At 42.9% G+C, this 13,518-nt stretch overlaps 1 protein-coding gene across 50 annotated transcripts in view; it reads left to right on the top strand.

The window, feature by feature from the left end:
- Window positions 1–13,518, top strand: part of LOC100711027 (protocadherin gamma-C5) — a 285,882-nt gene that overhangs the window by 266,671 nt on the left and 5,693 nt on the right. For 25 of the 50 annotated variants that reach the window (XM_019366087.2, XM_019366092.2, XM_019366104.2 and 22 more), the window contains exons 2-3: window positions 11,434–11,492; window positions 12,439–12,492. In XM_019366087.2, coding sequence (XP_019221632.1) covers window positions 11,434–11,492; window positions 12,439–12,492 — 113 coding nt within the window. Of the gene's footprint in view, window positions 1–325; window positions 3,511–3,730; window positions 7,363–11,433; window positions 11,493–12,438; window positions 12,493–13,518 lie in introns of those variants that run through there. The other 25 variants (XM_019366129.2, XM_019366137.2, XM_019366152.2 and 22 more) reach the window with 6 other exon arrangements.

Here is a 13,518-nt window from a genome sequence, read left to right as displayed (position 1 = left end):
ATGTCTCCAATGTCAGAGTACAGCGATTTCACTCTGATTAAACCCAGCAGCACCACAGACTTTAAGGAGGTGATCAGTGTCCTGGATGCTTCTTTACCCGACAGCACCTGGACCTTTGAGAGCCAGCAGGTGAGCATAGAGTATTAAAAGATGTGACAAATAAAAATACATTTCAAATATCACTGATTGTGCTCCAGCAGAATTAAAATTATGGCTTTTTTGTGTGAAATCATAACGAGAACTCAAAATCGACTGCAATTATAAATAACTTGTTATATATTTAAATTAAAGCACTAAATTTAAATTTATTTTTAAATATCCGATCACTTAACTTTTAAGTTATTTCCATAAGTTGTGGTCCTCGGCTGGTTTTATCGTTCACCACTGTGTGTCTGATAGTGTGCAGGTTTTCGAGTTGACCGTTTCAGCACCGCTCAAGTGGACAGCGACTCCCACATAGGCCACGCTAATCGATTTTGAAATTAAAAAAAAAAATTGACATTTCCTCAAGACGGTAACAAATGATAATACCTAAACCTTTATATAACATATTTATCTGTTAGTAGATGTTTTATCTTTGTTTTGTTTTACATTTTCCAGAATTATTGATCTTCCCACAGACATCCTAAATTTGTCTCAATAAACAGAATGTTGTGATTAATATGTTCTATGATGAAAATACTGTGATGATATATGGAGTTTCGGGTGTTTTCAATCCTTCTATCATGGCAGTGCAAAAGCCTCATTGTGTCTTTAACTATGCTGCACCGTTGCCTTCTCATTGGATGTCGACGATGGATGCTGTGCACCAATAGCATTTAGAACTGTACAAAGAGATCTACTCTCTCCCCCATGCAGCTGCAGCCATCACAATGCTCAGAGAGGATAGAGAGTAGCCAAATGGTTCATACACTTGGAGTATAAGGTTAAATCTTAATTTTGTCTTTAGCTATAAAAACGTATCATTCTAATGGGATATGTCGCGCTTTTGGAATACGGATTTTTGCTTTATGGGCTCCGTTCTTTTTGGATATTGTGTTTTTTGTTAATCCAGGGATGACAAAGAGAAAGGAATATCGAGACAGGCGATGGCTGGCGCTTTGGTGGCATCATCTCTTCCTCTTGTGGACTACAGTAAACGCACAGACTCGTTACAGCATCCAAGAGGAGCTAAAACAGGGCTCTGTGGTTGGAAATCTTGCCAAAGATCTGGGTTTGGGACTTTCGGACATTTATGACCGTAAATTGCGCGTTGCTTCTGAGGCTGGAAAGCAGTATTTCAGTGTGGATCCGGGGAAGGGCGAGCTGGTGGTGAATGACAGAATAGACAGAGAGGCTTTATGTGGGCAAAGCGCCAGCTGTGTGTTGCCTTTGCAGGTGGTCATTGAAGATCCGTTACAGTTACATCGAATTGAGGTGGAAATACGAGATATTAATGACAATTCTCCACGTTTTCTTTCAAATGAATTGTCTTTGAACATAGCCGAGTCAGCAGCGGTGGGAACACGCTTCCCTTTAGAGAGCGCATCTGACCCAGACGTTGGAAGCAATTCCCTTAAATCATACACACTCAGTAAAAATGAATGTTGTTCCCTTAGAATAAAGGAAATCGAGGGTGGGAAGACCGTCCCGGAACTTGTATTAGAAAAGCCTCTAGATCGAGAGAGAAAAACAGTTCACAAAATATTACTAACAGCATTAGATGGGGGAAATCCAGTAAGATCAGGAACCACACAAATAACCATAAGTGTTCTTGACATTAATGACAATTTTCCGGTTTTTGAAAAGAATCTTTATAAAGTGTCCCTGGGTGAAAAAAGTATACAAGGAACTGTTGTTATTCAACCCAAAGCGTCAGATGCAGATGAAGGTTTAAATGGGGAAATTACATTCTCATTTGGCTCTCGGACGCCAGACTCGGTGTTGTCGGTCTTTGATATTAACCCTTCAACCGGTGAAATAATTCTGAAAGGGGAGTTAGATTATGAAACTGCCAAGTCATATGACATTGATGTGACTGCAAAAGATAAAGGTAGTCCTCAGATGGAGGGTCACTGCCGCGTGCAGGTTGATATTACTGATTTCAATGATAATGTTCCCGAAATAGTTTTCACTTCTCAGCCCAAGCCATTGCGTGAAGACGCACCAAGTGGGACAGTTGTGGCTTTGATCAGTGCGCGAGACCTCGACTCTGCTGATAACGGTAAAGTAACGTTGCAAATTACCAAGGGCCCTCCTTTTGCGTTGAAACCTTCTTTTTCTAACAGTTATGCGCTGGTTACCAGTGGGACTTTAGACAGAGAGCGATTTTCAGAATATAATATTGAAATTACAGCCACTGATTCAGGCTCACCTCCCTTGACCAGTAAGAAATCTGTACTAGTCACTATCACTGATGTGAATGACAATGCTCCTGTATTTACTCAGAAAATCTATGATGTGTATTTAAAAGAGAATGGAGTACCAGGCTCTATCCTGTACTCAGTATCAGCATCTGACCTGGATTTTGGTGAAAACGCAAAGGTCTCTTACTCTATACTGGACTCTAAAGTGCAGGACGTTTCTGTCTCATCGTATGTTTACATTAACTCAGATAACGGCAGCATCTACAGCATGCACTCGTTTGACTATGAGAAACTGAAGGTGTTTCAGATTCAGGTTCAGGCAAAGGATCAGGGCTCTCCGTCTCTCAGCAGCAACGCCACTGTCCATGTTTTTATCCTGGACCAGAACGACAATGCCCCCGCTGTTATTTACCCCTCCTCCGCTGCAATGGGCTCCCTATCTCATCAGAGGATGCCTCGCTCCGCGAAAGCGGGTCACCTGGTTACCAAGGTGACAGCCGTGGACGCTGACTCGGGCCATAACGCCTGGATCTCCTACAGACTGGCGGAGGCCACAGACGCCTCTCTCTTCACTGTCAATCTGTACACAGGGGAGGTGAGGACTAAACGCGCTGTGTCCGAGCAGGACGACTCCTCTCAGAGGCTCCTTATAGAGATCAAGGACGACGGGGAACCGATCCAGTCCTCCACAGTCACGGTGTCCATCATACTGGAGGACGGTCTCCATGAGCCCATCTTAGACCTCCGACATAAAGTGGCCGAGCCCAACAAGAAAACTGGGAGAATCACCCTGTATTTGATTCTCTCTCTGGCCTCGGTGTCTGTGCTGTCTCTGCTCACTTTCCTCATCTTAGCGGTTAAATGCATCAGGAACAGCAGGAGCAGCAACACGTGCTGCATGAGACGGACTGACTCTGATGATTACAAGAACCCCAACAGAAACCTGCAGATTCAGCTCAACACTGATGGACCTATAAAGTACGTGGAGGTCCTGGGAGGAGACATGCTGTCTCAGAGTCAGTCCTTCAGGTCCTGTATGTCTCCAATGTCAGAGTACAGCGATTTCACTCTGATTAAACCCAGCAGCACCACAGACTTTAAGGAGGTGATCAGTGTCCTGGATGCTTCTTTACCCGACAGCACCTGGACCTTTGAGAGCCAGCAGGTGAGGACAAAATCCGAAGGGAATTCAGTAAAATTATATCCCTAACCTTGAATTTAAAATTAACTTATCCTGATTTTTTTTTTTATCCTGATTTTCATTTTGCAGTTCCTAGCTTGATTATGTCTAGCGATGAGTGTAGTTCAACAAGTTCTCCTTCTCGCAGTTTTTTGTTTCTACACTTTCTTGTTTGATTATCACTATGGAATGTAATCACTTTAACAAATCCGGGTATATATTTAATTAAGTGATAATATACATAATCGCTTTCACTCTCTCTACCATGCACTGCGTGTGTGTTTGTGTGGTACTACTATAATGGTAAAAGTAAAATTTTACCACTACTATTGGTTTCAATTTATTATTGCATATCTTTTTTTCCAAAATAAGTTATCGGTTTCATGTTTTTTCTTACTTTAAAAAGACACAAGTTTTAATAGAATTAAGGCAAACTTACAATTCAGTTGCAACAATTATTTTAATTTACTCTTATTATATGTTAGCGTTTTCAATAAGTATAATCAATTATTAGTTTTCGGTCTTTATGTTAATGAGGCGTATCAAATATAGAAATCCCCTCTAATTCAAATTGCCAGGATCTTCAAAATGCCTTCCGTGTGTCGTTTTATAGTTAAAAAAAATGTGTATTTATTTTATTTTATTTTTATTTGTCTAGAATTACTGAGCTTTACAATGAAGCCTGTTTTTAACCTTTGATCTTCTGATAAACTGTATTGTTTGCCCTAAGAGGAAAATCCGGTTTGGAAACCATGCCCCCATGCGGGCACAAACGGCATTGCGTTAAATGACATAAGGCTGATACGCTACTGTTTTGACAATGAGAACTCTCTAAGAAAACCACGTGGGGGTTTTTTCTATATAAAGATGTCTTATCCTTTGCATTTATGACTTCGATCTTCGTTATACGTTTTAACAGACACTTGGCGTGCTGTGTTGTTTGTCTTTCGGTGTAATTTCAAACTTCTGAAACCAAATATTTTTTTTTTTCGAGTTGATACTCGTATGTGGAAGTGAAGTCACTAAAAAGTTTTCGGTGCATGTGTGTGAGAGAGAGATGACAACACTGATCCAACCCTGTCTTCCAATGAGAGGGAAGGCCTGAGTTGCCTCTCCCCGCCCATGAGGGGAATCAGGCGGAGGAGGCACAAGCAGAGAGTGGAGGCAGAAAATACTTTGAGTTTTCGCTCTCGTTTATTTTTTCTTTTTTTCTTTAAAGACGGCCGTCATGGTCACATCAAAACATCCCATCGCCCTTTTTCTAAAATGGAAATATTTAGGAGTGTGGACGTCGCGTTTTAATTCTATCATGGATACGCTACAGTGAAAGAAGTTTGAAACTTTGCCGTTCCCTGATCCTCGGAGCGCAGTACAATGGACTCCGCGCAGAGAAAGTACTCGGGAGGAGGGAGGCTGTGGAGGGTTTACTTTTATCTAGCATGGGTCTCCTGTGCGTCCGCTCAGCTCAGCTATTCCGTATCGGAGGAACTAAATCCAGGCTCTGTCGTGGGGAATATCGCTAAAGACTTGACTCTCACTGCTCAGCGGATTGTTCAGAGGAGGCTGCGGGTGGTCTCCGAATCATCAGTGCAGTACTTTGAGGTTAAGCAGACGACCGGCGATTTGATTATTAAACAAAAAATTGACAGAGAGAATCTGTGCGATTTAAGTTCAGCGTGTTCACTACACCTTCAAATACTTATGGATGATCCTTTAGAGATCCATCGCGTCGTGGTGAACGTTCTGGATGTGAATGACAATGCGCCGCAGTTTTCAACCACTAACATTTCTTTGGAGATATCTGAGGCGGCCGCACCTGGCACACAGTTTCGTTTGGAGAGCGCGCACGACCCTGACGTGGGTACCAACTCGTTACGCACGTATCATCTCGCAGCAAATGACTTCTTTACTTTGAATGTGGAAACTAAAAGTGACGGCCGCAAGTTTCCAGAGCTAGTGGTGGATAAAGCTTTGGACAGAGAGAGGCAGGCCTCGTTTCGCCTGCTGCTCACTGCTGTGGATGGGGGTCAGCCAGAGAAATCTGGCTCAACACTTCTGCTCATTGACATTCTGGACGTAAATGACAATGCGCCCGTCTTTGACGAACCTGTAAAGAAAGTTACACTATTAGAAAATGCTGCGCTGGGCACTTTAGTAACGAAAGTAAACGCCTCAGACGCCGATTCGGGTAGCAACGGGGACATATCGTATCTTTTTAGTAAATACACACCACAGCACGTTCTCAATCTATTCACTGTGGATTCTAAAAGCGGGGAAATCCGTGTAAAGGGTGTTGTGGATTATGAGGAGATGAATGCATATCACATAACAGTGCAGGCCAGAGATGGTGGCTCTCCCGCTATGGAGGGCTCCTGTAACGTCATTGTGACCGTCGTTGACGTGAATGACAACGCACCAGAGGTGAAACTGGTGTCACTGACTGAGTCTATCAGAGAGGACTCAGCACCAGGGACCGCTATAGCATTCATAAACACACGGGACCCAGACCCTGGTCTGAATGGAAATGTTAAGCTGACCATCACGCCAGGTTTACCATTCAAACTCATGTCAACTTTTGACATGCATTACCGCCTGGTCACAGCTGGCAACCTGGACCGTGAGACTGTCCCAGAGTACTCAGTTGTCATCAAGGCCACTGATGCTGGTTCCCCTCCCCTTTCATCACAAATCAACTTTGTGGTGAAGGTGTCTGATGTAAATGACAATGCCCCCACCTTCTCTCAGCCTTCATACTCTGTGGACATCTCAGAAAACAACGCTCCCAGTGCCCCCATCGCTGTCGTTTCTGCCACTGATCCAGACCTTGGTGAAAATGCACACGTCTCTTATTCAATCCTTCCAAGCATGGTGCAGGGCTCACCCATATCTTCTTATGTCTACATCAACCCGAAGAGCGGTCACATCTACAGCATGCGCTCTCTGGATCATGAACAGCTTAAAGCTTTCCGTATTGAGGTGCAGGCTGAGGATGCTGGAGTGCCGCCACGGACATCCAACGTTACTGTGCACGTGTTTGTTGTGGATGTGAATGACAATGCACCAGTGATTGTACACCCCTCCTACTCAAAAGACAAAAGATTAGAGCTCACTGTGGCCCCATCTGCCAGTCCAGGGCACCTTATAAATAAACTGGTCGCAGTGGATGCAGACAGTGGGCACAATGCTTGGTTGTTTTACTCAATTGCTCCTGGACCAAATGCTGGTATGTTCCGTATTGGGGCACACACTGGGGACCTCCGCACAGCTCGAAAGTGGGACGAGGAGGAAAGTGGTTCAACTTATGACATTGTGGTCATCATTCAGGATAATGGAGACCCACCCAAGTCCACTTCTGTGAACATTACAATAACTGTGGATGAGAAGGCACCAGCCAACGATGCTCCGATTATTCCTCACCACATACCTTTCTACCAACGCAATGGGATGCCAGATATCACTTTGTACCTTATCATCTCTCTAGCCTGTGTGTCAGCGGTGTCCTTTATCACATTTGTTGTTCTCATGGTGCGCTGCCTGAGACACCGTGGCCCAGGGCTGGGAGGCTCTGAATGCTGCTGCTATGGTCACCACAGGTCCAGCCGCTACCATCAGAGGCCTAGCAAGGACCTCCACCTGCAGCTCAATACTGATGGACCCATACGATATATGGAGGTTGTGGGAGGTCCCCAAGAGCCACATACACGGACCTATAGGCCCTGCTACTCCACTATATCTAGCCGAAGTGACTTTGTATTTATGAAATCACCCATGCTGAGTCACAACAACACACTCAACATGACGCTCAGCAAGAAGTACCTTATGAACTCAGCCAGTGAGGTGAGAGATTAAGTGGGAGAGTGAGCATATACTTTTCACTATTAACATTAGACTTGTGGAAATGCATAAACATCCCAAAACATGTCTCTGTTTTGTTATGCACTGAAAAGTTCCCCAGTGACTTGCTGTATTCTATCTTTTACTCCATTTGTTTTGTTTTACCCAGAGGACCAGTCTCTCTCTACATGGTGAAAGGGCTCTGAGAGTGTTATTGTTCTGTTAGATAGGTTTGTGAAGAGTGAAAAAACATCTTAATATTTAATCTGACCCGAGGGCAAATGTGGTTACTATCTCTGGCTTGAAGCATTTTAAGTGACAGAATGCTGCTATTTATGAAGAATAAAGCTGTAGTTATAAAGGAAAAAGAAGCTAGCTGGAATAGCAAAAAAGGGGGAAAGGGGTAAAACATAAGTGCTGTTAACAGATGGAGGGGAGGAGACAACCAGATGAAAATGGGTACTGCAGAGTTGGCTCAGTGGAATGGCTGGAAGATAGAGGGGAACAGGATGACAGAGGGAGAGATGGGGGTGACGGAGGAAAAGAGCCAGGAAAGAAAAGGGTAAGAAGGGTGGAGGGAGAGAGCCAAAGAATAAAGCAGTAGTTGAAAAACAGGAATTCGTGGGGTCAGTGGCCTGAACCCTGACTTCCTGTTGTCCTCTGAACCTTTGATGATTGGTTCCATGACTCAGCATCACATGAGGTCGCTCTTAGTGATTAGTGGGGAATTCAGTGGAAAAAATAGAAAGTTTTTTTTTTCATCTTTAATCAGTTTATCCTCAGTATTCCTCATCTAGCATTTCACATCTATGTGAGGTTGCTCTGTTATTTTGATAATGATTTTTACCCTTGACTCTATTTAATATATATTTTAAAAACCCTCATATTTCTACCAACTCTGTTTTATAAAGACTCTGCACAGAATTAGGTTGTCTCTGAGGTCAGCAGCGTACCATCTGTCTCTCTGCTCTAGTGACACGTGTGCAACAAGGACAGCAGAGCAAAAGAGATAGAAGGACTGATAACTGAAAAGGAAGGATGGCTTTATGCATGTGTGGCACAGTGACAGACGGCACAGGCTATAAAGCTTTAGAGTACCACTGCAGGTCTTTGTGTGCCTGCATGCATGAGATTGTGTGTAAAAAGCATCAGGCACGAGGACGCCTCCAGTAGTGTGTAATTTTAGCAGGACCCTGGGGCCTTAGATCCTTCCCACTGCCCCTCTTTGTATCCTTTATTCATTTGCAGTGTGCTCTCTTGGCACACTCTCTTCAATAACGTGCGTTCACATAAGACTTGGGTTAAAATTACAGTATATTAAAGGATGTGAAGCATTTTGACCTACTGCAAAGTCATAACCCACTTTTTCCCCTTTTTTTTGTTTGTCATTTGCATCAAGATCTGAATATTACCATTTAGTATTTCAGTCTGAGTGTGAGTTCATAAGGGTTGGCACAAAGTTAGGCCAAGTGTTTTTTGTAAATATGCTTTTTTTATGGATGACAGAGCTGTGCATGGGACATGCTGGTTCATGCGGTTCAGTAAAACTGTCCTCAGAGGTTATGATTAGTTGAGTCATGATGTTTGTTTAAAGGAGAGGAATATCAAAGTCAAACACTACGCATTGTGATCCTTTCTTGTGACAGTGCAAAGCCTACAGTAAATTAAAACAGTATTGAAGTCGGCAGTTTAAATACCATGATTTCGACCTTCCTGTTTCTAAATCTAGTTGTCTTTATATTTTTGAGCTTTTATGCACATTACTGTGAGGTAGCTAAGGAATCCAGCCAGGTTCTAATTCACCTGGAGATCCTTCAGAGCTCTTTGGTTCAACTCAGAGATGTAAGGGGAAGTAGATTGACCCATTTTTAAATCTTCCAGGTCTAATATGATCGTCTTTCTGTGGGATGAGAAGCCGGGCCCACAGAGCTGTAATCTGTCTCTTCATTGGCAGCATGTCTGGATAGTCTGTCTGACCTTCTCTCTCTCCATGCTTACATTTAACTCGCTCTCAAAAAAAGAAAAACAGCTTGTGAATTTTTAATAACCTCATTCATATTTCTTTAGTGACCGACTGATTAAAGAGAACAAATCATAAAGAAACAAGCACAGCTAAAGCTCCTCAGATAATTGCAGATGAAGTCAATTAGATTTTGTCTCTGTAAGCCGGTAATAGGTTTTACTGTTGGGATTTGTTTTCCCTAGAAACTGTTGTTGTTGTAACCACCTTAACTTAAGACCTTGGCAACACACATCAGTTTGTTGAAAGTCTTCAGTTTTACTTAAAAAAAAAAACTCAAGCAGATAAGCATTGGAGACTTATAAAATAGCCTAGTTTTATCTGTCTGCTTATACCCGGCTTTCCATAAGGAAGCATACAGGAAGATATTCCAGTACAGTCTGTTATCCTTCCTTCCACATGGCTGCAGTGGGATTTGACCTTGAAAATGATCAGTGTTTGTCTGTGAAAGTGTGTGGTGAGAACAACTCACGCAGCTGGAATGCTGGGTCTCTCTCTCTGTGGATGTTTGCTTCCCCTCACTGCTGATATTTTTTTTCTCCCTACAACTCAGACAGATTTACATGCCCACGCACACATACACATCTCTGTGTCCAATTTTAGACTTTAACCATCAACCGAGCTCTGCCGTGAAGGAGGATGAGAGTTCATTTTTCACCCTCCCTCTCATCTTCACCCATTAAAAACATTTCACACTGTAATAAAAAGCTTGTGAGTTACGAGGAATAACCAAGCAACCCTGTATGTAACTGACCTTGTTTTTCTCTTCCGGAGAGCTGACTTGTGTGCAACATGAAAACAATACTGAAACTGAATCTACCAACAGCTATTTTCACTCAACGCTACATGCATTATGGGCTTGTTCAGCAACTGTACTACTGCTTCCATCACTTCTTCATCATGCACACTTAACTCTGTTGGGAGTGTCTTGAGGTCCTGCGGTTACATTCACTTGTTTTGTCTTCAGGCTGTTTCAACAAACTGTATTTCCCTGTTTGGTCCTGTGTGGTCACTAACCTTTATTCCTTTATTTACCTGTATTCTAACAGATTCTCAGTCAATACTGCTCCTTGCGTGTAGCTGTCTTTCACTTTTCTCTGCTGCTCTCTTGCTTCTTTCCATCATTCCCTTGGGTAGAACAGCTCTTTTAATAATGCAGCACATCATTCTGCTGGCCTCTCTCTCCAGGGAGCTCTTGTGTCGATTAGGCAGCAGAATCTGGAGCCAAGCCACGGGTCTATTCACCGCATCACTGCACAACAAGAGAGTCAGAGAGAGTGAGGGAGGGAAAGAGCTAGAGAGAGACATGGTGACATGGCCCGTGAGGTAGAGATGGACAAAACTGCAATGGGGTTGAAGACATTAATAGACAGCAGAAGCATGCAGAGATGGGAGAGGCTTTTATCACTGCTTCTAAGTTTTGGTATCCAACTTCCTTTGTCCTCCTACTCTTTAAAGGAGATTTTTATAAGAAGCAGTGTGGGAAGCTAATCAGTCTGTCTGTGTGTCTCTCAAAAGTCTTGTCACTGTCATAGTTTTGGTTTGCCTTCATTTTTCCACTCATGAGCTGGCAAGCTCAGTATTTTAGACAAATCTCTATGTGTACTGTCACCCTCTGAGATAATCCTTCCAGATGCAAGACATTTAGACGTCCAGTTCAGCTTCTGGCCGCTTTGGTGCAAAGCTGATTGCCCATTTAAATTACCAGTCTTTTCATTTTAGTTTTAAAGGTTTTCTTTTTTTCCTTTTTTTAAGCAGGCCTGTAGTTTTTGTGTATGTGTGCGTGCTCCTCTGCAGCAGTTTATGCCCCACAGTGTTTGGGACAACATGGATGCCTGAAGGTACAGTTATTCGTGGCCATCTGTAATGCTTTGATGAGCCTCAGTGAAAAACTGTAAAGACATGCCAAATGGTACACACAGACATACATCATCATTGCACACATCTCAACTACAAACCAAATACGTAAAAACACTAAACTGCACCTTAGAAACTTCTTGCTGTTTTTGCGATGAAACATATATTTCATACTGCATCTTCTGTTCTCTTCACAGCAAAAACCTCCCAACAATGACTGGCGCTTCACACAGGGACAAAGACCCGGACCTAGCGGGTGAGTAAGCAGAGTAACACACCGATTCAGCTGAAATACGCAATAATATCTAGATCATTTTATTGCTTTTCAAGGGGAAAAAGAGTAAAAGGGGTGAGAGAATTTTTTTTTTTAAAAAGGGGGGATGGTAGTGAACGCTGTAACCATAATAACTTGCTACCTGCAGTGTGCTGATTTTAAAATGCAGATGGCATCACAAGCGAACATTGTTTTGTGACTTCAAATTTGATTCCAGTGGTGATGAATTTCTTGTTCCATCTGATTGCATGGTTCTGCTCAGTAAGGTTGTGATTTACAGCATCTGAACCTGAAAAGCATCTCTGCCTGTTTCCAGGCTGCTTTATAAAATGGCTGCCGCAGCTTCCACTCCCCCTCCCCCTCCCCTGCTGTTCCTTTCCTCTCTGCGCTCCCTGAGCCTGTGCGCCATCGCTCAGTACTACTGATGAGGGACGGTGACCAGAGCTAGCAGGGGGGATGGGATAGTGCATTTATCTTTCTTGCTCTCTTCATTTTTTCCTGCCACGTCAGGATGTACCGAGTGCTCACTTGAAAACACGTTTTCTTGACGTCAGTTACTTGCCTTATTAAATGTCATTTGTGTTGTTTAGTTTACATTCTGTGTTGATTGCTTTGTCACTGATATTTGCCCATGTAGTGTACGCAGTTGTGATTGTGCAACAGATCTTATGAGTCAAGGTTTGTCCCTGAAACACACAGGCACTGTTTTCAGGAAAATGTTAGGCACAAACACAGGCTACTGCTCTTTTAGAAACCACTGGGTTTGTAGATACATTAGACTCAGTTCATTTTACTTCTCAACAGCTATGTCATTCACATCCTGTATTTGAAAAGTATCTGGCTGACTCAGCATTTTCCAAACAAGATCTCAAGCATATACAAATACACAGTAGTTCTTTTCAGGGTGTATAACTTGTTGTGTTTTTAGTCCCCACATGCCGTACGGTACACACATACGATGGACGCCGAAGAATGGGACAAGGTACCGATTTAGACGTAGGCCCTGTACGGTCACTTTATGTCCTCAGCAGCTGATCAGGGATCACATTTGCCACTGTTCAGTGAAAGAGGAACTTGGTCAGCTGATAAGGGCAAAGAGTGACTAAAATCTTTTAGTTAATGCACTGCAGTCGCGTGCTGTGCTGTGTGTAGCTGTACCTAACCCATAGCTTCTGTTAGTCTCCCTGAAAGTTTGATGGGATTTGTTGATCGATGTGCATAGGCCACAATGCCTGCTGTGGCGTAGAAAGGATTGTGACACTTTTTTTCAGTTTGTGTGCAGTGTTTTGTAGATTTGCTATGCCTTGTATGTGTGCTATACATATAGTCGTTATAGTCTGAGAACTCTTCTTTTTCTCTCCTTCGAGATTTGCCTACCATACAGTGTTGCCTTTGATGTATGTCTGTGATGGTTGTAGCTTAACACCACCACATGCAGCTTTTTCATGTGACTTATTGACCAGAGGACAATGACGACATCTGTGTCATGACTGATAGTTTAAAACGCCTGTTAGAGGTTGAGACGTTCCAGGATGGAGTAATCGGGAGTCTGTTTTAAGCACTGGAGGTTAACATGCAGATATAATAGATGTCAGCATGTACACCATGTGACTAGAGGAATGGGTTTAAATTATAAAATCTAGCCTGTGATGGGGAAGAAGGTAAAAAAGTAAGACACAGTGGAATAAATGGTTAAATAGAGTGGCATTTGAATTCTGTGTGAAATCAAAACATTAACCACTGATTCTGTGCTTCATTGGGGATTAAAAAGAAGCAAAGAGCTGCAGGAGGGTTTTTTTTTTTTTACTTTTTCCTACTGTGGCTTTAATTTCTTCAAGGTTCCCTGAAAAGCGACAAGTAAAGGCATCTATTAAGATGAAACATGTCATGTAAGGAAGCTGAAGGAGAATGATAGCCCAGACTGGCCAGCTGAGGACATCATTCTGAACCACAATGTACAACTTTGCCCACAGGAAGTGATAATCCTGACCACAGGAAACACTTAACA

This window comes from Oreochromis niloticus, linkage group LG2, assembly GCF_001858045.2.
Source record: "Oreochromis niloticus isolate F11D_XX linkage group LG2, O_niloticus_UMD_NMBU, whole genome shotgun sequence".
In the NCBI taxonomy this organism is placed as follows: domain Eukaryota; kingdom Metazoa; phylum Chordata; class Actinopteri; order Cichliformes; family Cichlidae; genus Oreochromis; species Oreochromis niloticus.
This window is presented reverse-complemented; position numbering and strand designations above follow the sequence as displayed.